The sequence below is a fragment of the Emericellopsis cladophorae genome (genome assembly GCF_022114955.1).
Source record: "Emericellopsis cladophorae strain MUM 19.33 chromosome Unknown NODE_37_length_229796_cov_116_624128, whole genome shotgun sequence".
Classification (NCBI taxonomy): domain Eukaryota; kingdom Fungi; phylum Ascomycota; class Sordariomycetes; order Hypocreales; family Bionectriaceae; genus Emericellopsis; species Emericellopsis cladophorae.
The window spans coordinates 114,825-141,032 of NW_026250962.1; the positions used below are offsets into that span (position 1 = coordinate 114,825).

General features: G+C 54.8%; 10 protein-coding genes across 10 annotated transcripts; 3 read left to right on the forward strand and 7 right to left on the reverse strand.

Annotated features, from left to right (window-relative positions):
• Positions 1–26: 26 nt before the first annotated feature.
• Positions 27–715, reverse strand: J7T54_004231 (uncharacterized protein; the record flags this gene model as incomplete). The annotated part of the gene is made up of 2 exons (XM_051507899.1): positions 27–79; positions 253–715. 2 exons carry the CDS (start codon positions 713–715, stop codon positions 27–29), a joined length of 516 nt encoding a protein of 171 aa, XP_051360955.1.
• Positions 716–2,467: 1,752 nt separating this feature from the next.
• J7T54_004232 (SNF2 superfamily RAD5 protein) lies at positions 2,468–5,901 on the reverse strand (the record flags this gene model as incomplete). The annotated part of the gene is made up of 2 exons (XM_051507900.1): positions 2,468–2,546; positions 2,597–5,901. The coding sequence occupies 2 exons, from the start codon at positions 5,899–5,901 to the stop codon at positions 2,468–2,470; spliced, it is 3,384 nt and encodes a 1,127-aa protein (XP_051360956.1).
• A 549-nt stretch (positions 5,902–6,450) lies between these two features.
• Positions 6,451–7,362, forward strand: J7T54_004233 (NADH dehydrogenase-like protein; the record flags this gene model as incomplete). Its single annotated transcript, XM_051507901.1, has 1 exon — positions 6,451–7,362. One exon carries the CDS (start codon positions 6,451–6,453, stop codon positions 7,360–7,362), a length of 912 nt encoding a protein of 303 aa, XP_051360957.1.
• Positions 7,363–7,559: 197 nt separating this feature from the next.
• On the forward strand, positions 7,560–8,063 carry J7T54_004234 (uncharacterized protein; the record flags this gene model as incomplete). The annotated part of the gene is made up of 3 exons (XM_051507902.1): positions 7,560–7,583; positions 7,631–7,662; positions 7,748–8,063. The coding sequence occupies 3 exons, from the start codon at positions 7,560–7,562 to the stop codon at positions 8,061–8,063; spliced, it is 372 nt and encodes a 123-aa protein (XP_051360958.1).
• A 265-nt stretch (positions 8,064–8,328) lies between these two features.
• Positions 8,329–9,390, reverse strand: J7T54_004235 (defective in cullin neddylation protein 1; the record flags this gene model as incomplete). Its single annotated transcript, XM_051507904.1, has 5 exons — positions 8,329–8,770; positions 8,821–8,995; positions 9,045–9,124; positions 9,173–9,216; positions 9,307–9,390. 5 exons carry the CDS (start codon positions 9,388–9,390, stop codon positions 8,329–8,331), a joined length of 825 nt encoding a protein of 274 aa, XP_051360959.1.
• Positions 9,391–9,551: 161 nt separating this feature from the next.
• J7T54_004236 (S-M checkpoint control protein-like protein) lies at positions 9,552–12,240 on the forward strand (the record flags this gene model as incomplete). The annotated part of the gene is made up of 2 exons (XM_051507905.1): positions 9,552–9,581; positions 10,015–12,240. 2 exons carry the CDS (start codon positions 9,552–9,554, stop codon positions 12,238–12,240), a joined length of 2,256 nt encoding a protein of 751 aa, XP_051360960.1.
• Positions 12,241–12,760: 520 nt separating this feature from the next.
• Positions 12,761–13,897, reverse strand: J7T54_004237 (uncharacterized protein; the record flags this gene model as incomplete). The annotated part of the gene is made up of 1 exon (XM_051507906.1): positions 12,761–13,897. One exon carries the CDS (start codon positions 13,895–13,897, stop codon positions 12,761–12,763), a length of 1,137 nt encoding a protein of 378 aa, XP_051360961.1.
• Positions 13,898–13,977: 80 nt separating this feature from the next.
• Positions 13,978–15,664, reverse strand: J7T54_004238 (uncharacterized protein; the record flags this gene model as incomplete). The annotated part of the gene is made up of 3 exons (XM_051507907.1): positions 13,978–14,135; positions 14,611–14,836; positions 14,897–15,664. 3 exons carry the CDS (start codon positions 15,662–15,664, stop codon positions 13,978–13,980), a joined length of 1,152 nt encoding a protein of 383 aa, XP_051360962.1.
• A 4,037-nt stretch (positions 15,665–19,701) lies between these two features.
• Positions 19,702–20,758, reverse strand: J7T54_004239 (Chitin synthase export chaperone-like protein; the record flags this gene model as incomplete). Its single annotated transcript, XM_051507908.1, has 2 exons — positions 19,702–19,893; positions 19,946–20,758. The coding sequence occupies 2 exons, from the start codon at positions 20,756–20,758 to the stop codon at positions 19,702–19,704; spliced, it is 1,005 nt and encodes a 334-aa protein (XP_051360963.1).
• Positions 20,759–21,901: 1,143 nt separating this feature from the next.
• J7T54_004240 (Meiotically up-regulated like protein-like protein) lies at positions 21,902–24,360 on the reverse strand (the record flags this gene model as incomplete). The annotated part of the gene is made up of 4 exons (XM_051507909.1): positions 21,902–23,121; positions 23,169–23,457; positions 23,510–24,215; positions 24,269–24,360. 4 exons carry the CDS (start codon positions 24,358–24,360, stop codon positions 21,902–21,904), a joined length of 2,307 nt encoding a protein of 768 aa, XP_051360964.1.
• Positions 24,361–26,208: the final 1,848 nt, after the last annotated feature.

Here is a 26,208-nt window from a genome sequence, read left to right on the forward strand (position 1 = left end):
TTATGTATTTGAATCTTTGTTGTGATCTACGAGTTGGACCGGATGCTTATGATATCTGGCTGCGCATATTTCGTCGATGCTAGCGAAGATGATGGTCAACATCCCAAAATGCTTTGTCATCTTACTACTGCTTCACACCCTTTTGCCGACCTCATCCTCTCGTCTGCTTTCCATACCGAGTACCCTCACCGCACCAGGGACCAGCCTAAGTTCAGCCAACCGACATCCTCCTCCTTCTCCTGTTCGACCCACGTCTATCGAAGCCGTACTCACGCTCATCATCGGAGTATTCCATCTGCGGCGCGTCCATTTCATTCCCTCCCCCGTTGTATACACGACCAGGAGGCCAAGGTTCCCCCGCATCAGGCGGGTACGGTAACCCAGCCCAACCGTAGAACGGGAACCCATAGGGAGTCTCGTTCTCCTCGAGGTCCTCCGAGCTTTCCTTACTCTTGGGATTCTTGGGCTTCTTTTTTCCGCCTTTTCCACCCTTTCTGTGCTTCTTGGTCTTCTTGGGGGGTGAGGGTCTGTAGGTGAGCAGGTGAATGATGAAGCCGAGCATGGCGAGCAGGACAGCAGCACCAAACACAACGCCAATGATAACGCCGGAGATTTCTGAGCGGCGGACAATGGTTGAGCGTGTCAGAAGAGAGTGACGTTGTTTGTTGAGCTGTAGTGACGGAAGCTGTCCGTGATAGTGGGGGAGAGGCGCCATCTTGCGAGGTTGGGCTTCAAGGACAGGGTTTCCAGAGATTGTTGACACACTCACAGAAAGGAGCCGCTTAAAAGGGAGTTGAGTCTCGAGGCTTTTATAGAAAATTCCGAAGCGTCGGAAATGCCGCTAGTTGCTTCATCTATGAGTCGAGCCTGCAACATGCCTTCGGATTGCCAAGGACTCATAGTATGGGCGGGCACCAAATCATCACGCGCCAGGTCTTGCTTGACTCGTTATCGAAGCAACAAATTCGATTAACCTTGTGTCATGGATCAAATCAATAGAAGCATCAAACCTTCATCGTTCGCCCGACCACAGGCATGTTTGACATGTACCGTGGCACGTGCCACCGGACCACGTCCGCGGACCCTCGTTTTCTCGACGTCGTTCCTCAAATAGGTCTGTTTTCCCGCACATTTTGCAGCTTCCTTATTCTTGATTTGCATCTTGCAAGATGCCGCACAGATGCGTCACGCGGCGGATCGCGCGACGTCTTGCCATGGCTGATGTTTGTCTTCGCTTCGGTGCGCCCTGGCAAGGGGGGAAACTCGCCAAATGACCCTCTGTTTCCCTCGATCGAAGACTGAGCCTCTCTTATCAAGGGCCTATTGACAATGAAATTGAAGGAAGGGTGAAACGGCCAAGGCAATGACCTAGTCTTGCGAGACGTGCCTGGTACAAGCGTGACAATCCCGCGCGACAAAACACCAGTTTACACCAGTGGCCTTTGCTATCAGCCGAATCTGTCTAATGCCCCTGATCCATGTATACACTTCTCATGTGCATGGAACTGGGCCTCTGACACTCAGGGGTCTGTCCCGACAGCTAATACTCGAAGCGCCACCTCGGGTCCTTGTCACCCGGTCTCCTCTCATGCGCCCAATGCTCCAGGCAAGTATCCCGCCAAAGACACTAGCAAGATTCGCCGTGCTAAAGAGCAGTGAGATTCGAAATTGCCTCTGGCGGCGTCTGTACCAACCATTGGACTTGTCCAGAAAGGTGAGCAGGTACTGTATCCCAACAGCCGGCAGCAATTGCCAGTCCAGCTTCCTCAACAGAGTCTTCTCGCTGACATTCTTGATCTCAAAATCGGATGTCTCTTTCAGTGGCGTTGAATTCTCCAGTGAAATGATATCACCAGCGCATGTGGGAGCATCGAGTACGGGCTTGTCTTCCTAGAGCGTCATTGTCAGCGTTGTTAGTCTGCAAGTCGTTGAGGGAATCTGGTCAGAATACGGCAGATGAAGCAAGAGCACATACATGAATGATACCCTCGGATTGTAATTGCAGTGTCGTCCCTCATCCACGATATCCAAGACGCAACTTGTCCCTGGCCCACCCTTCGCTGAGCCCCGGTCGGTCATGCCATCATCCCTCATGGCGAGATCAATCGACACCATTCTCACTGCCGAGCCAAGAAATTCGAAAATTATTCATTGTATTCGTCCCGGATTGCCTTGCCTCCATTATTTGTCTGACAGCCATGATGATGACATTCAGTGGGGGCACAACTCCGGGCGCATCACAGTTTCCCAATACACGCGTCTCCCCCTTCGCGGTTCCATACTTGACGAGGGGAAGGAGAAGAGCGCAGGTCATGAAAACATGCGAGACAAACAAAAGCCAGCACCTGGCCCCCCTGGTCGCGGTTTATTGCAGCAATGTATATGCGTACGAGTCCGTCCAGCAAAACGCCGGTCTATGCTACGCCCATACGGCGTATGAAAATACGCCATGCCACATATCACCACATTAACTCAACAATTCCTTGATATCTTCGATGCGCTGCATCTTCTTCTCCTCGTCGCTCATCATGCCAAGCGATGTTGCACTGCCCAACGTTAGCCACAGGTCTCCAAGCGTCTCACACAGCAAACTCACATAAACTTCTTCCGTTCCTGGACTCGGAGCATCCTCTCCTCCACGCTGCCCTTGACCACAAAACGCTTGACAAACACTTCGCTCTCTTGCCCCATGCGGTGCACGCGGTCAATCGCTTGCGCCTCCACCGCAAAACTCCACCACGGGTCCATCATGAACACACGACCTGCGCTCGTGAGATTCAGGCCCACGCCGCCGGCGCGTAGACTGAGAAGGAGCACCGTGAAGCCCTGGCCCTCGGCGAACTCGCGCAGTACGGCCGCCCGGGCCTTTTGCGCCATCGAACCGTCCAAACGCAGAAACTTGATGTTGGCGCGCGTGAGAACGGGTTCGATCAGCGACAGGAAGGATGTGAATTGTGAGAAGATGACCGACTTCATCTGTGGATGCTCTTTGCGCAGGGCACGAAGATGGCTCAGGAGAGCGACGATCTTGGCGGAGGACGTGTTGGCCCCGAGACGCTGCAGACTGATCCGAGGCTTGTGCGTCTCGGGGTCGATATCATCCTCGTTGCGCACAACCTCAAACAAATCCCGTTTGTCGAGGGGCTCGCGGCAATTGAAGCACTTGGGGACCTCGCCTCGATCTGTCTCATGCCGCATGTAGTCCAGGATGCATTTCTTGCAGGCCGAATGCCAACATCCGGTCACAAGCTGATCGTTCATCGGCTCTTCGAAGCACAGGGGGCACTCCTTTTCCGACTCGTCGCGGATTTCCTTGAGCGCATGCGCGCCAAAGGTTTGGTTGCTGTCCTTCGAAGCCTCCTCAACGGCGACCGTAAAGTGACTTAGCAAGGCGTCCAAGTCCATGTCGTCGGCCAGCCCGGCGGCAGCATCAGCCGCTGCATTGACGTCCTCCTCCTCAGCCGCAATCTCGCGGTTGCGGACCAGCATGGGGTGACAGCACGACTGTCTCAATCGTAGCAGCTGAGCAAAGATGGTCGTGTACGCCTTGAATACCGTACCGGCTTCGAGGTTCTGAGAGAATGTCCGCTTCGCCCGGGTGAAGATGTGGTCGTAGACGCCTCGTTCTGTTTCAGACAGCTCAATCTCTACAACGTCAATCTGCTTCAGCGGCAGAGGCACCAAGGGTTCACCAGTCGGTGTTTTCATGTCCTTCGTGCGACGCATGACCAGGGGCTCTAGTACAGTCTGCACCACATCAAGCGCCCGGACAAACTCGCCTGACTCAAATGGCACCGTGATGAATGTACGCCAGAAGGAGAAGTTGTTCCACGGCTCGACGCCTAAGAAGCGCACCATACTGAAGAGGTCTTCCAGCCTGTTGACAATGGGTGTACCGGTCAGGACCCAGCGATGAGACGCCGGAATATCGTAGCAAGCTTTGGCAGTTTTTGAAGCTCGGTTCTTGATGTGGTGGGCCTCGTCCAGAATGACACGGAAAAACTTCAATGAAAAGATGCCCTTGTGCCAGGACTTGTCGCCATCACGAGCAGCAATGGCGCTGAACTCGGACAGAACGATGCCATAACTGGTGATGACAATGTCAGGCGCCCGCGATGCATTGCCAGCTGCGCAGAGTGATTGCAAGTTGTTGCTCTTCTCGGCACCGTAGTACAGCTCAATCTTCATGGTCCCCACCTTGGAGGCTTTCTCGGACTCGCTCTGCCACTGCGCCAAAAGTGACATTGGCGCGATGACGAGCGTGGTACAAGGTGCATCAAGCACACCCGACGCATTGGCTCCAAGCCTCGGGAGTTGATTCACATCTGATATGCCTGCAAGGCTGGCTTGTCGGGCTACCTCGGAGCGGTGAGAGTGAATCAGACTCAGCATCTGGATCGTCTTTCCAAGTCCCATCTCATCAGCTAGAATGCCGCCAAGACAATGTTGCTCTTGTTCAGGGAAGTCGAGTGTGAGGTCCCCAGAGTACGGATTGACGTAGAACTTCTCCTGGCCGTTGAACAAGGGTAGATCATTGTCATCTACGTCCTTGGTGGGCCAGACGTATTCTTCCCATAGCGGATGCATCGATGGTTCGCGGCTACTCCTCTCGTCTTTCTCTTTGGCCATCATCCAGTGCAGCGCTTGCTTCTGGTATGTTCGAAGAGTCATGGCGAACGTGTCCGCTGGCTCGGCTTCCGGGGTGTTGAAATCAAAGGACTGGGCCTTTTTGTACAAAGCATCGAGTTGATCCTGCTCTAGCTCCTGTCCCTCCTCTTCTGACGGAGGTGTAGAATCGCTGGGCCTTTCCGCCTTTTGGGCCTCCTTCTGCTTCTTCTCGTCCATCTCGGCTGCCTTTAGCAGGCCTTTTCGACCTTCACTGGCTTTCTCGTTGGCGACCGTAGGCTGCAGGTTGACCTCCTGAAACAGCCGTACCATGGCCGTCTGCCGCAGCCTGAGGTTCTTTTCGTCTGTCGTCTCCTCTTGCTCAAAAGGCCTGGTGGATCTATCGTCCGCCAACTTGAAGCCTCGCCTTTGAAAAGCCGAGTTCAGAAAATAGCACTTGAGTTGCAGAAAAACGGTCTCGTTGGTTCGCAGTCTATCTGGGGCGTAAACGCAAACAGCATCGAATCTGCAAAGCTTCTGATCAATCAACACGGATACCCATGCGGACGTATCTCTCTGGAGGCGCCCTATTTCCCGCCCCTGTTGCGTCGTGAACCGCACAAGAACGTCGGTCTTCCTCGCTTGAATTTGCCGGCTCTTCGATTTCGCTGCGGAGGTCTGCGCGACCTGCCGTTCAATCTTCACAATATCGCCATGCTTTAGTAGATTCGTGCCGCTGCACGTAGCCCACCCTTCAGCCCCGAAAGCGCCCAGATATCGCTCTTTGGGGACGTCTTGCCGGGTAGGCGGTGGTGTCTCGCTGTTCGGTGTGGTCGTTGGAGAGTTTCGGCTCGAGGGTTGCGGCCGGGTAAGAGAACCTAGCGATGACGGTTTCTGAAGTTTCTTATACGTGCCATCAAAATACATGTTGACAGCACGCTCGAGGTTGCCACCGCAGTGAGCCTGGATAATTGAGATAACATCGCTGCTGACGTTGGCCCCAACAAATGCCTCGAAGGTATCCTTATCAAACGTTACAAACGAAGACTCGTGTTGGAGTTGAGCTGGCGGCTGTGTCCGGACGCGTCTTGGCGTCTCGTTCGCAGATCTTTCCACCAAGACTTGCCTATTTTCAGGTTCGCCGTCGATCTCGTCTCTCAGAGAGCGCTCCTTGTGGACTTGGGGACTGTCATCTCGAGGGCTGAACGCAATAGGATCAGACGAAGCCTGCTCGCCTTGCTCATGGAAGAAGCGACGTTTCTTCACAGGAGGCTCCTGCGATGATCGAAAGTCCATTGCTCTGGGTGATCATTGGGTTCTCAGGAAACCTGAGGATGTTACAACGTGCAACATGGGCGCAATCATCTTGAGGCAAACAGGCGTAGGGGAGACGCGGTTGAACAGTGGCGACGCGCAAAACGCGAGGAACGTCGGCACGTGATCACGTTCCTGCATATCCACTTTAAAGGACGACATCCATGAACACCGACAGTTGCTCCACCAAGCTCGACGTCATGCTCCAATGATTTCGTCGCGAAATGAAAGCATGAACTCGACACTTTGCGGCGAATAGCCCAGAACTTCTCACTCGATCGGCACATGTCCTGGTCGTCTGTATGAATCGATCTCGCGTCTTGTGCAATGGCCTCCATCGGCTTGCACGGACTCCAAGAGCCTGCCGTGGTTATGTCACGGACGCAGATGTAGCTTCAGCGAGGAATTACTGTCTCAAGCAGCTCCAGTGCGTTCACCGAAAACAACAGATCGAGCTTCACTGACAAACCTAGAGCCAGTGACTACGATGCCCACCTCATCCGCCGATTCGTTCCTCCGCCGTGTCAGGACATGTACGCCGCTCTTCGTACCCTCAACCTCGAACTCGTGCGGCTGCCGGAGCTCGTCTCTAACCCGACGATTGGAATCATGCGCATGAAGTTCTGGCAGGAATCGATAGACAAGACGTTTGCCGGGCAGCCACCCCGAGAGCCTACATGCATCCTGCTCGACAAGAGCTTGCAAGACGTGGAGAAGCGCGCGGGCAGTGGAATGAGGAAGTCACTTCGCTTCTGGGTGTCCCGATTGGTCAAGACGAGGGAGAAGCACATGGACAACCGGCCGTACACAAGCATTGCTGCTTTGGAGGACTACGCGGAGAACACTTACTCGACCATGATGTATGCGACGCTGGCCGCCATGCCGATGAAGTCCATGCACATGGATCACTTGGCAAGCCACATTGGCAAAGCGTGCGGCATCGTGGCAGTACTCAGAGGGATTCCCGTGTTAGCGTCGCCAGCGAGGCCCGTCAAGACACCCTCTGGAGCAGATGCGCCGAGCACACACAAGCCAACGCTCCTATTGCCGCTCGATGTCATGGCTGAAGAAGGCGTGAAGGAGGAGGAGGTTTTTCGCCAAGGACCTAGTGCGCCGGGGCTACAGGATGCCGTCTTCAAGGTTGCGACCCGAGCGAATGATCATCTCATCACCGCACGTGAGATGCTCAAGAGGTTGGAGCAAGGCGAGGATCCGGGTCACGACTTTGAGCACCAGGGCGAGGGAGAACACGTCTATGAAACGGGCCAGAGTGACACGCAGAGAGAGATACGGGCGGGATTCAGTGTTTTGTTAGAGGCTGCGCCGGCCAGCCAGTATCTGGAAAATCTCCAGAAAGCCGACTTTGACCCGTACACGGTCAAGACAGGGGGCTGGAAACTACCGTGGAGAATATGGCAATCACTTTCCAAGAGAAAGCTGTAGAATAGTGTACAAATGAATTGTAATCCATGAGTTGCCTGGTTCCTCACATGCCTGGATACGTCGATCGTCAAGGTAGCTTCCGGTAAAATATCGGCAGTGCACCCCTGCCCCAAATTTCAGAGTGCGGCCGCCGGACCTCGACTGCAACTCGCGACTGTCCAACATTGCACGCGACAAACTCACAACCCGTCGCAAAAATGCTTTACGAACTCATCGGAATCGTGAGGGCACTGCACTGATATTCCTCCCTGTCAACTAACATATATAGGTCCGCCCAGGCAAAGTGGCTGAAGTCAAGGAGTGCGTGATCCCCCGAACCTCGAATCCTCCCAAACCACATCAGACACGCAGTATTGCCGGCGCACATGGGCTGACCGAATCACAGAATCGCCACAAGCGTCGGGTCTCTCATTCTGCGCAATGGCGGTGTCGTTCGTGGCATCTCCAACTGGGGCGTCTTCAGCCTCCCCCGTCCGATCTCTGTCCACCAAATGAAGCACACACACGGCCACTACTTTGTCATGCGCTACGACTCGAGTACCAAAGTCCACGAGGACATTCGGAGCAACATGAGACTGGAGCCTCGAATGATTCGCGCGACACACGTCAGGTTGGGCGACGGGCGATTGGAGAGCATGGCCAAGTTCGGCAAGCCTGATTGGAAAGAAGCCGCCGGGTCCATGAAGGTCAACGAGGTCTAAAATTCGAAAGCGGCGGGAGCCTGTAGGATATCAAAAGGAACATAGACGTGTATCATATGGTCTCAACGGCGTCGGGGCTCTGCTTTACGAGCATGGCATGAATTACACAATTTACTGCTTCATTACGAAGATGTGTCGCCTGCAGGCTGCGTGAGTGCTTGCTATAATTGGCATGACGCCTCCAGTCATGATGTCTATACGCGTGATCTATGGTTGGTATCGCGGTGAAGGCTCATCAGTGTCAAGGATCCCCAGCCCGTACCAGCTAGGAGTCATCCACTTCCATTGCTTCATCGGCTTTCACAACCCCCTTCTCCTTGCACCACGCCACGAAATCGTCGATAACGCTAGGCCACGCGCCGTCTTCGCTCCAGAACGACAAGGTCTCATCTTCAACAGACTTGATCGCAAAGTTGAGTGTCATATTCCACATATCCTTGTTGACGGACCGCGTCCACTTCTCAGCGAGGAACTGTTTCCACAGCCGGAACCAGTCGTGCTTCGCCCCCTTCCATTCCCAGCCGGGCGGTGAGAACAAGACTTCCCAGTACGTGAGCGCATTTTCGAGACTCAGAGCTTTCTGGTCCTTTTCGCGCGCGCATACGAATGTGTGTTTGTAGACGTTCTTGAACAGATCCGAGTTTGTCGACAGCGACTTGGCAAGATTGCTGACATGCTTGGACTGCGCTTTGAGATTCGGCTCGCAGCTGGAGTAGTTAGTGCCATTGTCCCAGTGGCCGTCACAGCGCGTGCATACCCGGTATCTTTCCAGCCGTTCACAAATCCCGTTCGTGTGATTTCCCCGACGCTCGGTGCTTGCACGAGCTCCATAGCCACAAGCAGCTCGGCATTCTCGATGCTCAGGCCGAGGTCCTCGCTGAGATACTTCATGACGGCGTCCAAGCCCATCTCATTTTGGGCATCTTGGGCATCTGCAGAACCGTCAGCTATAGAGCCATTCCGACATAGAGGGTGACTGACCTCGTAAAGAGTCGAACAACTTCTCTAATTTGGGTATGGCTGGATTTTGCCTGGGCTCAGCATTCGTTGTCTGGAAATAGCTGGAGTTGTCAGCGCTTGACAGCCAACCCAGAAAGAAAAATACATACAGATCGACAGCTTGGTTCAGATTGTATCCCGTCGACTTCAGGAACTGCGCATCATCAATGTTAATATCTGACCACGTTCGAAGCCGTCACCACTGAATCATGGCGGGGGCGGGGCACGAGGAACAAGAACCGACCTTGTTTGCAGTGCGCTCCGTGGAGCCTGTGCTATCTTGGAACATGGAGAGCATGTTGCGGACAGTTGCCGCTGAGGGTGCCATGGTTGCTGCGTGTGGAGTTGGGGTCTTGTCGCGTAAGGGTGTTTGAAGGTTGAGCTGCATAGTATCTTGGGTGAGAGCACCTTGATCAACCAATTGAGTTACACAGTGCGTTGAGCACTAGAACACTGTATCATACTTCATCCTCTGCGCATCGGCTTCAAATGATTGGAAATTTGCAAACCAAGGAGAAGGTGAGATCAGCTTTAAGATTCTCATCCAATATTTGGTCAAGATGGTTCAGTGCATTGCGCACATCTGATCCGAGAAGAATCGCCCAGGCTCGGGATGCACAGCCCACGACTCAAATACAGTATATACACAGTGCGAGTCGTCAGGCTACAGGCCGGCCTATTTACGCGCTTTTTGTCCCGCGACGCGTCTCGCATCCGACCTCAACACACCCAGCCATCCGCTTGTCGTCGTCTTCGTGGTTTTTTTGACTGGCAGCTAGACGTCCTTGCCATGGCGTAATGGAGTCTTCCGCATATTCAGAAGATGGCCAGTTCACCGTGGATCCAGCTGCACCATTGAAAGGTGCGGTCGTCTGCTGCACCAGCATTCCGCCTGAACATCGGGTGCGTTCTCTGTCTGCTCCAGGAAAGCTGACCACTGACAATCATGCAGCAAGAAATAGACCAGAAAGTTGTTGATCTCGGCGGAATGCACAAGTATGATCTTACGCCAGACGTCACGCACCTCATTGTCGGCGACTACGACACACCCAAGTACCGCCATGTCGCACGCGAGCGAACCGACATCCTGGCCATGGACGCCACATGGATCGATGCCCTGTCCGACCTATGGAAAAACGACGAACCGATCGACTTTCTGGCTTTGGAGAGGCTGCATCAGCTGAAGCCACTGGAAACGCGAGGGTCGATACCGCCTACGCACGATGCTGCGCCTGGGAGACAGTCGCTGCTCGTGTGCTTGACAGGCTTTGGGCATGATCGGGACGCTATCGCGGAGAGGATTGTTCTCTATGGAGGGAAGCACACAGATGATCTAACGAGGCGCTGTACTCATTTGATTGTCAGCAAGCCCGAGGGGAAGAAGTTCACAGCGGCCAGATCGTGGAATATCAGGACGGTGACCCTCAATTGGCTGGATGCGACTATCGCTCGAGGCATGATCCTGGACGAATCTAAGTACGACCCACTTCTACCTCCCGAGGAGCAAGGCGTTGGCGCATGGATCAAAAGAGATGTCCGGCGCCCGTCGTTGGGCAAGAGATCCAGAACTAGCGCTGGAACGGCCGAAGAGGGGAAGCGGAAGCTGCGTAAGACGGCCAGCATGAGACTCACCTCGGAGCGGAGCAACCTCTTGGGCGATATTCTAGGACGATCAGACTCGAGGGAATACTCTTTTGCGAAGCCGGCAACAGACACGGAAACGCAGCAGACACCAAAGCAGGCACCTTTGGCGCCCCCTCGACCCAAGTCCATATTCTCAGATTGTGCGTTCTACATCCATGGTTTCAATGAGCAGCGGACTGCCGTGTTAGCGCAGACTATTCAAGGGATCGATGGTGTAATTGCATCAACAATCCCCGAGGTTGCAAACACGAAAGACGCATCATATCGATTCCTCGTGGTACCACAGACGTCCCAACCCGAATCGCATCCCCGCGCACCGTCCAATCAAGTACACTTTATCACTGAATTCTACATTGAGAAATGCCTCCAGAACAAAAAGTTCTTTCCGCCGGATGACGAAGATCCTCTAGGGCGGCCATTCCCAGTCTTCCCCATCGCCGGATTCTCCTACCTAAGGGTTTGCAGCGCAGCTTTCACAGGCATCGAACTGAGCCAGGTTGCAAGAGCCATCAAGCAGCTCGGTGCCAGTTTCGAGGAGCAATTCCGCAGGTCGACAAGTGTCCTGATCTGCAAGTCTCTCGGTGCCATGAGGAAAGACAAACTCAAGGCTGCCATGGCATGGGGTGTACCGGTCGTGTCGGCGAACTGGCTATGGGAATGTATTGCTACGGGCTACAACGTCCCATTCGACGCCTTCATCTACCCGGAGATAAGGTCACACCTCCGGAATCGACCATCGTCGCCGGAAGAAACCTTGACCACAAAACCACGGCTCGACCAGCATCGTCCTGTCCAGAGGGTGCATTCAGAATCCGCGGCGAAGACATCATGGCAGCGCTCACAAGAACAGCAAAGCAAACCTGACCCTACCGCTTTCCAGAGTGAGGAACAGAGGACTGCGAAAAGGCCTGTGGCACAGGACCCGACGATATCCGCCGATTTTACCACACCCAACACCCATCCAGCAACTGCCGTTTTCGACCCGCCGTTGACTGAACTCTCCGCAGCATCCCTCAACAAATCGCCTTCGTCTCCCAAGCCGGCACGTAGCAAATCCGAACCTGCAAAGAATGACGACGAAGACCCTCCTCTGACGAAAGACAACGTGGCTACAGGAGGCGAAGGCGGTGATGAGAGCGAGCAGGCGGAAGCCTCACGGTGCAAGGCCGCCAAAGCCGCCGAGCGCCAGGCCCTCTCCTCGAAACTCACCACTTTGCTCTCCGCATCCACATCGGCCGCAAGCGCAGAGATGGAGGAGCCGACGGCACGACCGCGAAAGCGTCAGATCCTTGGCCGGGCCGTGAGCAACGTGTCGGCAGGGAGCAGCGCGGCCTCGGCGCCCGCCACGGCGGCCCTGGAAGACGAGGGCAATAAAACGCCGCCCAGGACGCAAATTGGATACGCCGACCCCGACGCTACGGATCACAAGGCGGCTCTGATTGATCGAATGATGGGAGGAACGGGTGATTTGGGCAAGACGAACAAGGCAGCCAAAGGCGCTATTGTGGGCGCGCGATCGTTGCGTAAACGATGACAGGACAAGTGTAGCATAGCATACTGGCGTTCAAATGTACGGATCTAGGATGATGAAATGATTAAATTACTGCTCGATGCTTCTTCTTTTCTCCAGTGGTGCAGGTCTCGCTAGTAACGCTCGGGCGAGCGCACCAAATGTGCCACGCAGAAATAGATCCAAACCGAATCTCGAAACGCCTCACGCCGTGTGTGCCCTCCTCCCCATAGCAGTTTCAGGGTATCGAGTATCGAAAAAAAAAGAAAAAGAAAACAAAAAAAGGAAAAAAAAAAAGGCTGGATGGCGCGAAAGCTGGTTCCCATGATGGTTCAGCAAAGGGGAAATCAAAGCTGCGCAAAAAAAAAAAGGAGAGAAAGGAAAAGGGCTGCATCTCCTGGGGAGAAGTTGAATCGATGAGAAACAGTGTATGAGAAACAAGAAAAAAAAGGGAAACTTGGATCAGTGACTTGTCGCAGTGCCAGATGTCCAGGACAGATAACTCAGACCTGCTGGCTCATGCGTGCCTCCAAAAATGCGCGATCTACACTTTCAATGCAACGTCTCGCGACATTTCATGTGAACCATTCATGGCATGCTCTTCTTTGGGTGTGTCCACCGCGGTCTGAGACTTGGCTGCTGGCTGCACCTCTATTTGGTGTACTGCTTCCGGTTCGCTGACCTCGAGGCGCTCCCAGTCCTCGGTGCGCGGCTTCTTGGCTATAGCTGATCGCGCTTGGAGAAAGGGGCCTTCGTCGTGAATGACCATGGGATTCGACGGCACGGGCTCGCTCCCATCGTGGGGCGTACCCAATGCGGAGGCAGCGCTCTTGCGCTTGCGCGGTTGCTTGGGCGTTGTTTCTGATGGGCCGGGACCAGTGCTCTGGCGACCACCCCTTGTCTGACCAGAGGGCCGTCCGATATTCTTATAACCATGCTTGTGGCGAAGGTCGGTCAGCTTGGGATCGTGGTAGAAATCGTGCACAATCTTGGGCAGATTGAAAGAGCCGTCTGGGCTCTCGAGCATAATCTCGTATAGGCGATGGCGCATCCAGTCCACGGGGGAGATATCAAGGTTGAATTTGGCGAGCTCGGACAAGGTTTCGCAGAGGCGGAAAAGGGTATCATAGGACGTGATGCCGCCCTTGGAAGCGTGCATGAAGGGCTTCGCGAGGAGCTGGTAGGGGCTGATCTGGTCCTCGTCATCCAGGAACTCGAGGATCTTAGTGCCACGGTTGACTTGTCTCCCGATCTGATATTTGCTGGACCCCGACTTTTCCTTCTTTGCTTCAAGTTCAATAGCACGCTGGTGTTTTTGATGCCATCGCTCTTTCGCCTCAACGACCTCTGACCGCACGTCCTTCCAGTCGGGTTCCCAGTATGGGTCGCCGGGGTGGATCTTGCGCCTCGGGACGCCTACCATGCACTCGGGCCACGTATAGACAGTCCCATCGTGTCGTAGCACAAGATTCTCTCGGTTGATCTCCACCAGAGGTTCGCTTGGTCTTTCCGGAGCCGAAGGGGAGTTGCGTGCCGACGCCACAGGCGTGGCTACCAATGGAGATTGAGGTCTGCTGGTCACAGGCTGATTCGCCGGAGTGAACCCGCCGTTGGCTTGTCTAAAACCCCCCGTCGTAGGTAGAGAATGCCTCATAGAGGGAAGAGCCTGAGCCGCAGGCATCGGGGGTTGACGATGCTGAGATGGCGCATGCTGCTGACGTTGGTGCTCAGGACGCTGAGGGGCGATGGCTTGGGGATGACTCAGATGGTGAGGATGCGCGGGTTCGGGAGCATGGAAATGCGGGTGGGCATGGACATGAGGATGAGCATGAGGGTGAGCATGAGGATGAGCATGAAGATGAGCATGAGGATGAGCATGAGCATGAGCATGAGCATGGGAATGGGGGTGAGGGGGTCGGCTATCCAACACGGACGGCGGTGGTAGTCTTTGCTGCGATAGCGAGGGCAGAGTCTGAGTCGGTGGCAGCGCGGGCGATGGTTCCTGTGGAGTGAGGCCTCGAGGAGTCTGGCTTGCCGAGATCGAGCGATGCTGAGGCGTGTTGTGCAATGATGTAGGCGGTTGTGGCGTGTGACCAGCGCTGGGGAGAGGCTGTGAAGCCTCGACTGGCGTCCCGGCCATCGGAAAATCTCCATTGTGGGAGGCATAGAGGTTCAGGCGATCACGGTCGGCGTGTAGAGTGTCGGCCCACTCGTGAGAACCAACCCCTGACGGAGGTGGGAGAGAATTCGTCTGAATTGGAGGCGCATGACTCAATGACCTTGGTGGAGGGAGGATTTGTTCGCGGATTTCCCTTTCGAGGCGTTTTCTTTCGAGCATCTCCTGCGCACGCTTGTCCCTCTCCCAGCGTTCCCATTCACGGGATTCTCGCTCACGAGCAATCTCTCGTTCGCGCACGGCTTCCCTGTCACGACGCTCACGCTCGCGCACTTGCTCCTGGATATCTCTTTCGCGGATTTCCTGGTCACGTCGTTCCCATTCTCGCTTCTCGCGCTCTTCCCGCTGTCGCGTCTCAAGATCACGGACAACGCGACTTTGTGCATCTTCCACTCTCGGCGAGCTCGTCGAGGCATCGGGGCGCCGTTGCTCTTGGTTTTGAGGCTGTGGTTGCGGTAAAGTGTACGCTCTCTGCGGGGACTGAGGGCGCCCTTCCCGACGAACGATATCCCAGTGTCCGTTCGGGGTAGGATGAGTAGCTTGAGGTGCCCTGGGTGGAGACGGCTTTGCAGGTGATGGGGCAAGCGCCGACTGAGCGAGTGCTTCCCTGGCCAGGATTTCCTCGTGGGACGGCTCACTGGGGGGCGCTGACTTGGGCGCTGCTGGCGCTTCTGGCGCTTCTGGCGCTGCTGGCGCTGCTGGCGCTGCTGCTGCTGCTGATGTCGTGGACGGCGGTGGTGGTGGTTCAAAAGATTGTCCGCGAGGCGGTGATGGCGCGATCGGGAGAGGGCGAGCGCGGTATTCCGGTAGAAGCTTAGGCGGCGCCATAAACTCAGGGGGCTCAATAGTCGCATCGTCGGGTAAAGGCTGGTCGCCTCGTTTCTCGCGAAAAAAGTTGGTCATGACCCTCATTTGATGTTCCCATTCCTTGTGCTTCGTTTCCACATCGATGCGATGAACATCATTCAAGCTGCCGAACTCGGACTCCTTGGCTGCCAGGCGCTGCGAGACGTCGCTCAACTCGTCTTCCGTCTGGGCCAGTTGTGCTCGGAGACGCGTGTAGGTCTCATGTATCGCATTGCGCTTACCGCTCAGCTCGCTCAATTGCACGCGCAGGTCGGTTGTCTCGCGGCTGTATTTGGCCTCGCGCGCGTCGCGCCACTCCTTGCACTCAGTCTGGAAGTTTGTCCAGAATTTGTACTCGGCATCGTCCCAGATCTCACGATTCTCGTCGGGCGGTATGCCCTCGAAACTTTCCTCCTCCACGGCCATGGCGGGGGCGATGCAGGCTTTGGTGGTAGCTCAGCGGCCCTGTTGTCGTCGGAAATCTCAGATGCAAGGTCAATGGATAACACGTAGCCGTGCTCAGTCAATAAGACGTGGCTTAGAGACGTGACACAAGAGTGGTGTGGCGAGTGATGTGACCCGCTCCGACAATAACTTGAAGAGGATCGCGATTAGAAGACAGCGAAAATATGGATGGAGTAGTACCTAGCACCTGCTGTGCTGTGGCCAACAAGGTGTAGATGCCGAATATAGTCGTGTAAGCTTTGTGTCCTGGCTGGGTGTTGCAAGGCGCCAAAGCCAATTGACCTGACTCGCAGGTGCGCGAGCTTTGTTGTTGAGGATCCAAAAGATGGAGAGAAATGCTGGCCAGTAGCGCTGCTTGGCTACTACCTTAGTATGTGATCAGGCGACCAGGACGTGGGCAAGACTGTGCATTGACGGGTTCATAGATCCAGACAGACTGATGCAAAGTCCCGCGAAGTCAAATCGCGCGTGTTGTGGATGGATGCGAGGTCAGCTCAGGCAGCCAGGGGGGTGGAGAGCGCGGGTGGTAAAAAGTCGCAAGATAGTTGTGTTGTGGGAATGTTTGCTGAGCAGAGCGCCTATGCTGCAGGTCAGGTTGATAGCCAGCCAGATAGGTCATGAGTATTAGATAGATAGGTGCGGACCAGGAAGGGTGAATGAGGGAAGGGGAAATTGCAATGTTGGGTGGGCAAGGCGAAAAAGAGCGATGTAGCGTAGCGGCGGAGACGTCCTAGGTAGGCTTGACGATCGCTTGCCTAGTCCAGCCCAGTCCTTGGTCCAGTTGTAGCTCAGGCACGATGTCAAGGAAGGGCAGTGAGCGAGTGAGATTAAGCTGAGATAGGTACGTAGATTACTTACCTGTCATGTGGATCTGTCCTCTCGCGAAGGCTAACCAAGAATTAGCGAAGGGAAAGTGCGACGCATAATAATGTAGAATACGGGGGATGGAATAGGCTGCCTGGCCAGTCAGGAATAAGGCAGGCGACTGTGACATGCGCCTCCCCCCCCCCCCATTTAGTGGGCAAGGTTCGGTACGTACCAGCGGGATGTCGTCCCATTCGGTGCAGCCGACGATGGTTCATTCACGGACATAGAGGCTAATGAAAGGTACCGTGGGCAATAATAAAACGTATCAGGAGACTAGAATCAGCACAACTGGAGCTGTGCGCAGTACCTAATTAGCAATAATTACTTAAGTAGGCACTGCGGCTGGCCAACTCGCTAAGTTTAGGCTTGGTGGATACTTATAGTACAAGTAAAGTGGGTAGGTCCAGCCGCACCTGCAATATTTCCTACCTCTCAGCTGGTACTGGAGGGATGGATGCTCGACCGGATATACTATCAGCTTCCAGCTCCTGTTTCCGACTTCAACTATGCTCACAGCTTAGAATCATATCGCTGCACCTTCGACCCGGATGTTGATCACTCATCACTCTGCATAAATCGTCGGTCGGTCGGACTGGAGCTCTGAAAGGGGGCTCCCGTGCACGTTAAAAAAAAATTCTGGGATCCCTGCGCCCTTTAGTCTCGAGAAAAAAATATTAAAAAAAAAAAAAACCGGCGCTGTCTCCACTTGTCGCGGATTAGTCGCGGATCATCTAAATACGGCAAGCATTAATTCACCTATGTGCAGCGAATAAATATGAAATCCAGTATCTGCACCACTCACCAATTACAGTGTACGTGTCCTACAGTACAGATAGTAGTGTTCTATCCGCGGTTGGCAAGGCAGACGGCATTTCTAGTCCTCTGTCAGCGGCCATTGAACCAAACTCGACCAGGCTCCATGTCGCTAACAAACCACTACTGCCAGATAGTGCGCCGCCCACCCTGTATAGTGTATGCACTGATAGCCTCCCACTCTGTGACAAGGCATACATAGTACGGGTAATAAAGGCAGGCCCGATACTGTATCTCCCCTACCTTATGCATGCATTCACCACACGTGCGTCTAGACTAACGAAGTAATCATGTGCATGCAGCACACACGGGTACTTTGGGTCGCCTTCGTCGCCGACTTTGCTGACTGTTGGTTGGTGAGCCTAGATCCTTCGGCCGCAAACAGGCCAACAAATCAGTGCCTGGGCACCTTCGGCCTTCAGGAATACACTTGGTTCGATGGGCAGCATGGCCAGCATGGGTGAAGTGAGTCGGTCAATCTTGCCATACGACATCCGAGCATTGCTTGCTTCAAGGATGAGACGCTCATCTCCGAATGGCAACGCTCTGCTGCTGCCAACAAACTATCGAACGACAGCTGACCATTATCGTGAGCGACCGACATGGAGTTGAAAAGTTCCTCGGATATCAATTGTCAAGCGTGTACGGAGTATAAGTAGTACACATGTCGTCTGGCGCCCTTGTCTGCATCAACCGCTCTCACAACTTCGCGACTCGCATGGCCCAGTCTCCACCCAGCTCGCCATCTACATCCGCTATAGGCACACGACTCGTAAGATAGCCGGGGTCAATCCTCCTCGCTAGTCTTACACACTTTTGTCCGATGCGCATGCCGACCTGGCACCTGACTCAGGCCAGCCGCACGATCCTTCCACGGATTTGTCACAGGAACTCTATTTCCTGGCGAGCTAAGAAGCCATTTTCCCGATTACACTTGCCGTGTCGACCACACTGTCTACTATAGTACTAGGTCGAGTATATGAGCCAACGGCATCGCTCGCCTGCATAAGTACATATAATGGGTGCGAGAGTGCTCCAACTTGGCCTCCTGATGTCACACGTCGAATCTCGTAATGATCGCTCACAACAGCGGCAGCAGGCAGTCCTTGTTCCCTCGCCCACCCCCTTTTGCCTGCTCCAGTCCCCACTATGGCACCACCGAGTCACCGACCAACACGTCCACATGGGGTTTCTGATTCGGCATACGGTACGAGGCGCTGGAGCCCGCCAGCCCAGGCCAACCAATACGATTCCCAAAGTTCTCATTGACATCAACAAGTCGAAGAAACTCGTTTGCCCCTTGCTTGCTTATTAGCAGCCTGGCTATAATTATCTGCCTGCCCTTGTCTCCTCGTCCCAGCCTGGTCCCATAATGCCACGTACATGTAGGTTGGGCCATGACTATATGGAGCCCGTCATTGGATATATGTACTGTAGTTATCAAATTATCGAACCACTGCGGAATCGCGAGTTCGCGACTCCGCTCCGCGCCGCCGTCGCGCATGAAGCTCCCTTGTTTAGGACTTGAGCTGCGCACGGGCTGTTGGTCGGTCGGTCGGGCAGGCGGGCGGGCAAGCACAGACATGTGTCGATATATAGATAGTCCGCCTGTTTCGCATTGCATGTCACAGGGCGAGCTCGCGAGGGGTGGCGGTGGTCTCACACGTTGGTTGACCTTGGATATGTGATCGTCCCCGCCATTTATTTAGTCCGCTAGGATCATATCCGTAACCGAGGCCGATTCTGGTCAATTAGGCTTAATTACGCGGCCGTTTATTTGCTGCTGGTAGTATTTATCTGCCTCTCACCCATCGTCACTATTCACGTACCTACAATGTACGTACATACGTACATACAACCTGGATCCGTCAGGCCGCAGCGTCGCATTCAAATATATATCAGCTTGACTTATTACGCGCTGGATGGCGTGGGTGGTCCCTTATTTAGCCAGGCCGCGCTGTGCCGCGTTGGCTGCTACCAACAGTAGGCACTGCTTGCTTCACCGTCACAGAGGGTCCAGAACATGTCCGTATGTATGCATGTGTTATATATATACACTCTGCGCGCTAAGCAAGCCATTAATGGGAGGCTGCGAAAAGGTAGCTAGTGTGTGTCGCATCATCTCGCTCGCGCTGTCCCCACGCTTGAATGACCCTATCAACCCAGTGCCAATGCAGACTGGGGTATTATAAAAGAATAAACGCCAAGCCATAATACAGCCATTCCTCCCATGCTGATGTAGCTTTTGAGCTTTGTCACGAAGCAACCGTACGCCTGTATCTCCCAATCCGTGTCGACAGAACCTGCTCGGTCTTTGCTCAATACTTTGTCGAGTATCGCGCTGTCGTGGGCGAGTAAGGCATATCGTACGCGCTTGTGTGGCCATATGGGTCATCTGTGTAGACTGTAGCCCGACGATCCTCCTCGGGAAGGAGATCCTTCACCTCCCAGTTGTTCATGCGTGTGCCGACGGAGAACTCGAGATCCTCTTTGGTGATAGAGTCCCAGTACTGTTCGCGTTAGTAATGTCCCACCGCAAAGCCCGATCGGGTATCGACTCACCTTGTAGACCATCATGACAGCCAGCAGATTGCAGCCCGTCGCGATAAGAAGTCCATCAAAATAGTGGCTCACGGCCGTGCAAATCTTGGCGCTGAAGGCGTAGAGAACAACCTGGCCCACAATGAAGAAGAAGACGCCAAAGCCAATGTCACCCAGAGGCCATCGATCTTGCAGGGTCTGTGTGACCAGCAGGATCTGCATGCCCACATACACAGCCAACTGGATCGCGTTCATAAGATACAGGACCACGAAAAGACCAACGGTGTTCGTTGGGCTCAGGCCGGCAATCGACTTGAAGGTTCCCAGAGAGACGAGGAAGGTGATGGCGAATGCGATGGCTGAGCACACCCTGAGCATCCAGACGGACAGAGGTGTGCCATCTTCGTAGAGCTGAAACCCGACGAATCCATTGATCAGCAGGGCCGTGACAACCGCGCTGCTCAGTCCGTTCTGGATCGCCGCAAAGTATGGAAAGGGCGCGCTGCCGGGTGGCACAACACCAGCGTCCATCACTAGGGAGATGGCCGTCAGGATCATGTAAAGATAGAAGAATGTGAGAATCTCCTTTCGCCCCACGGCCGTGAACTTGGATCGAACGTGTAGGATCATAATGATGGTCATGATGAGGGCCACAATGTGTAGAACCGAGGCGGCCCCCTCAAAGATAATTGTGTTGGCGAGCTCAATGTTGCGAGAGAAGCAGTCGGCCTCGATGCCGTTGCGGCCGGAGGAGGTGAGAACAGGCCCGAGCGAGGCGCACATGGGGAGAGGCGCATTCTCGCAGATGGGGACGAAGCTTCCAAAGCCTGACATGGTGTCGATGAGTGGGAGACTTGTTGTTTTTGCAAACGAGGGCCCGTCTCGCCGTCGGCTCCGAGGTAGCTTCGAGGTATGGTGCGCTCAACCGCTGCCAGGCGTTTCTCGAGTCGAGTCGAGTCGAGTCGAGTCGCTGTTCGTGATTGGTGTCGTCGCGCGCCGAGGTCGTCGGTAGGAAAGGTCAATGATATTTTGAACTAAACGAGGTTCCAGCCACCGGAGAATGCAAGAAACGAAGGGAAGAGAGCCCCACTGATGAGTGGACGTGGCTGTTGGTGGTGGAGGTGGTTGATTGATGCTAAACTGCGACTGGGCTGAGAAGCAGGGCGTTGCCGGGGAAAAGGGAGAGAGGGATGGCACAACTGAAAGGGGAAGAGCGGGGCTGCTACATTGGACAGGGCGAAGAGACTACGACCCCCTGTCAACCAGCAGCCAGTATAATGGAGTCAGGTCGCGACCCTATTCCAATGCGACACGCTCGCTGTATAATGTCTCGCAGCGTCTTGTTGCTTGGTGTTTGTATCCATCAACTCGAGCAAGCTTGCGTCGCCAGCATGACGATGATAATCGACTCTTGGCCTGAAGTAAGGTGCGGCCGATACGAGGTTGGCAAACTTCAACTTGGGCGATTCTGAGCATGGAATGCCAAGGCCCGCTACTCAAATACGACAGGCGCTCGTTGCTCATGACAATCCTGGCACTAGTTATGAGGAAGCAAGCTGAAGTAGTCGCTTTGCTCCGACAGAAAGATTGATTGCTATTCATCCACAAACTCCATACATCTCTGTCATGTTTGCGCCCGCAAACGGTCGTATCTTCTCTCCAGTCCTGTTTTATGTACGTAGTCATATATGTCTAGCAAGTGAATATGGCCCGTCCATCAAGACTCAAGATGCGCTTGGCCGTCCATAGCGCAACAAGGTCGGAAAACGCCAATGCCATAAAATGCAGTGTATACGCTCAACAGCGCGTGCCAGGTTCGTAATGTCAAAGGACCAAACTCCAAGCCATGCAGCCTTCCGGCCCTCTATGTCATGCCGAATTTCAAAAATGCACACAAACAAAAACAATTATATACTTGAACGCTGTGACGGCAGCGTCAGAAGTTGGTTTTGACCCATTCATGCGTCTCTTTTGACTTCACTGAGAAGCAATGTGGTGCTGGGCCGTCATCTGTGACGGAAGTCGCTGACTGTACGTCATGTACTCAGGGACCACACCTGTCCGCACCTCGTTCCTGCGGCCGATGGGCTGATAATGCATCTGCGTGGGAGGAAGTGGGACTTGCATATGGTACTGATCCAGGGACGCCGAGGGTGGTGGGTACAGGAGAGTATTGACGTGCCTAATGGGCTTGTAAGGGCTGTGCCTTTGCTGCAGATAGAAGGTGGGCGAGTTGGAAATGGGATTATGTGCCATAGGAGTGCTCATCACAGAGCCAGGGCCAAAGTGGTCAGGAAGCGGCGATGCCGTTGAGTACGGCGCCAGACTGCCCGGGCTGCGGTGCTTGGGGACGGCCCCGTATCCCATTGAAGTATGGCTGGGCAGCGTCGGAGCAAACGCAGCTTGTTGCATGGGCGCCGTGGTGGGCCCCATGTTCTGGGTCGCCATGCCAGACTGCCCTGGCGAATAAACGGTAGACATGGCTCGGAGACCAGGTTGCAATGGTGGCAGCGAGACGTGACCGGGGGCCGAGCCGCCGTTCGCCGGTGTCATATATGCTTGCTGTTGCTGTTGCTGTGGCGGATATGCTGACGTCTGTGTCTGCGTCGTCAGCGCCGGCAGGTTGCGTTGTTGATTAGCATGCAGAGCCAGGTTCGGCGCTGTGAGTCTACCGGCAGGTTGTGGCACGTTGGAGGGCAGTCCTTGCTGAACCAGGCGGGACGAGGGCACCGCACGCTTCGCCGGATGCTCTAGCATGTCTTCGTCCATGCTTCTTTTCCGGGAGGGTACGAGGCTGACCACCGGCTTGGACGCCAGGGGCGAGACGTTGTTGGTCTGATAAGCCGCCCAGTTCTGCTGCGAGCGACTGGACGTCGGTGAGAAGTTGTGCAGGGCTGTTGGAGTGACCGGGCCAAAGTCGGGTACCGACATGTTCGTGGGCGAGTGCAAGGGCGAGTGGACAAGCTGGTGGGCTGGCGAGGCAACGTCGAGAGGAGAGTCGGGGATGTGCAAGGCCCTTTCGTAGTACTCGTGGAAGCAGGACAGCTTCTCCAGCCATGCCACCCACTCCGACTTGGAGGCTAGTAGATTATACCGCATGTTGCTCAGGAATTCGACCTCCATGACGTGAATCTCCTTAACATCGAACGCCGAGACTTCTGCCCATGTCTTGTTGGTGTACGTATTATCGTCCAAAACTACCACATGTTAGTGTCCGCTCTGCATGTGACGCATTTTGACGCACATTTATTCCCCAGCATCAGGGCCACGACCAGCAGTCTGTATTCGCTACCAGCTCTCCCCTTCACCTCTGGTGACGCCATCTTGAGGCGGTAGATGAAGAACAGGGCGAGAAGGATGACGTTCTGAGTGACTTGCGTAGTAGACAAGACATTTTGCGTCCATTTCCTGAACGCCTCGTGTGGTCGCGCTAGCTTGGGCAATCGAAGTATAGGTGCATTCGCAGGTCTTGTTCGGACCGACTCGGCTTGTCGAAGCTCGTCGGACGTGGTGAACCAGAATAAACATGTCATCTGCCTCGGGTTAGTGATGGACCAGGTGTGAAGGTGGAATTGCCATGCTCACCTTTGCTGTAAACGCAGCCAAGTCTCCGCCATTCGGATTGATCCAGCGAGGCAGGCACAGGCTGTGGAACTTTAGCGCATCCGAGTCGAGATCTGTAGGATGTCCTCGGTGAACAACAATGGCATTTGGTGAGGGCGGCAGGGTCTGCTGAGCTACCATCGGTGGTGCTGCCTGGCTCACTGATTGATACGCATCCTTCTGCATCCAATTCGAAGCCACGGGTTGAGAAGGGACCGGTTGAGGCTGTTGCAACTGGACTTGTGGGGGTACTGTCGACCGATGTATCTGCCCCTGATGAGCATCGCTCATGGCAGGCCGTGACCTGGCATTGTATGGGTGTGCTGAGGGGAATCCACGGATGGCATTGTTCTCGTAGGCAGCCATTGATGGCTGGTACGCAGTGGACATGTCCTCCACCGGGGGCGTGTGCAGCCCGTGGTGGAAGCGGTGGTTTGCTCGCAGGTGAATTCGTTTATCTAGCGCTGGCTGTGGTCCGTTCGAAGGTGACAATGGTAATCTCGGGTTCGCACAGGCGTGGTAAGACATTGGGTTTTGGAAGCTTCGCCTTCCCAGTCGCTCGTCGTTGTCGATGAGGATGGTGTCGTCGTCGTCGCCGAGCAGCGGCCACGAGCGGACGACAACTTTGAGGAAGCTCGATAGATGGTACGCCTTGCGATCGGTGGCGTCGATGGCCAGAGAGCCCACGCTGAAGGCTCTGGCACCTCGCAAGGGACTAGGGGCCTCAATTCCCTTGGAAACGGATGCTTCGTCGAGTTGTGCGGCCAAATGAACCTCCCATCCGCAATCTCGTCTGCTCTTTCCGTAGGTAATTCAGATTGAGCTGTGTGCATTCATGATCAATGGCTCCGACGACCCAACAAGTGACGAAAGCTAGATGGCTGAGAGTCCGAAGGTTTGAAGGTCGAGTTCGTGATCCCGGGGCAGCTGTAGATGTGGTATAAAGGCAGCAGGAGCGTGTGACGGCGATGACCGCCAAGTGAATCGGGATGCAGTAAAGGTCTTATGAACGAAGATTGGCACAGTTCAAAGTGAAGAATGAAGGAAAGGACAAGGACTGGCCAAATGGAAAAGGGAGACCGGCCGGCCGAGTCTGTTCCATGTCGTGTCGTGGCCCGAGGTGGTCCTGGCGTGGTGGACTGGAAGGCGCAGGCGTAGACGTAGACACACGACTGGGCGGTCCGGGATGGAGAAGTAGGATGGGGGGTCTCGCTGGGGCTGCGTCTCCAATCCAATCCAGCCGGACCAGCCCAGCCCAGCCCAGCCGTGCATGCCATGGGGACAAGATTTGGAACCACTGAATGATGAGTGACGAACAGACATGGAGCCTGCCTGGTCAGTCAATGAATGAATGGATGGAGCCGCCGGCCAGCGGTGGTAGTGGTGGTCAATCGTGCCAGGCTGCTGGCTGGTGGTTGCCCTGCCTGGCCCGTAGCGCAGTGCAAAGTGCCAGGTAGGCCTGACCCAGTCCAGCCCGTCCGGTCTCAACTCTCAAGCCGATGACCATAGTGGCTGACGACTGGAGCAGCGGGCGGGGGTAGTCACGCTGCACTAACGTGAGTACGTACATGTAGTTAAACCGGCACATTTGGCTCACCTCAATGTTGCCCTCCAATCACCCTCCAGTCGACGTACGGACCCGCCGGCTGGCAAACGCAGGGTACGTGCCATCATTAGTCTGAGCTTCATGGTCATGAAATGCTATTACAGTACTATCTGTGCTCCCTATGTCAAGCAACTGAAAGCAGCGACGGAGATTCGCAAAAGACGATGCAGAAGTCTGCCCCACTACAACTTGACCTGTTGTCGTTCGTATTAGTGGCTGCAAGCCCGCTACGGAGCCCTGTGGGATGGGTCTATGGGGCCGGTGACCCAGCTATACTGAGCGGTGCCTACCATGCCGGGGGGGCGGTTCCAACTACAGGGACCAGAGCTCAGCTCAGCCTAGAGATCATGCGGGTTAGACCCAAATCCGTCACGAGGAGCAGCTTGTCTTTTCACATGGTCGGTCTGGTCCGAAGTGATGTTGAGCAGAAAACACACGCACACGCCACTGCTTTGTTGCGTTGCGCTGCGCAATGGATGGCGGCCGTCTGTCGGCAAGCACAGGGAGCCAAGCCTCGCGTCTCGCCCTCCCTTTGTCCAAGGCGAGGCTTGTTGGGTGGCGGCTTGGAACCTTGCCGCCGCCTGTTGCTGCTGGAACAGAGATCGTCATGGTTGAGCTGACTTGTTGTTGTTGATAGGCATGCGGTTTGATGGAGGCATGAAACCGTCCAATTCCCTGCAGAAGCCGCATGGCCCCATCGAAAAGCAAATACGTACACGTATATGCAGTTGCACAGACTGAGGCGGGCTCCACAGGATGCTTTTTTTCTCGCTTTTCCTCTCCAGTCGCTTACTATCCCTTGTTTGCACTGGGCGCATATGGCCAGTAGGCAGTGGCTTGCATCGGAGCCTAGGCCATCTCAGCAGATGTGTGGTGAGGAGCAAATGACGAGTCGGCTGTCGTCTGAACAACACAGGAGGACTTGCTGAGTTCAACTCACACACTGCTCACTCACCTCTGTGTACTGAGAAAGACAGGAGAGAGGAGATTGGTGCTTGTCTCATCATTAAAGGATGAGATTCCCTGACCTTCGTCATCTGGGGGCGATCCAACTCCGGACCAAGTTCTGCGACTA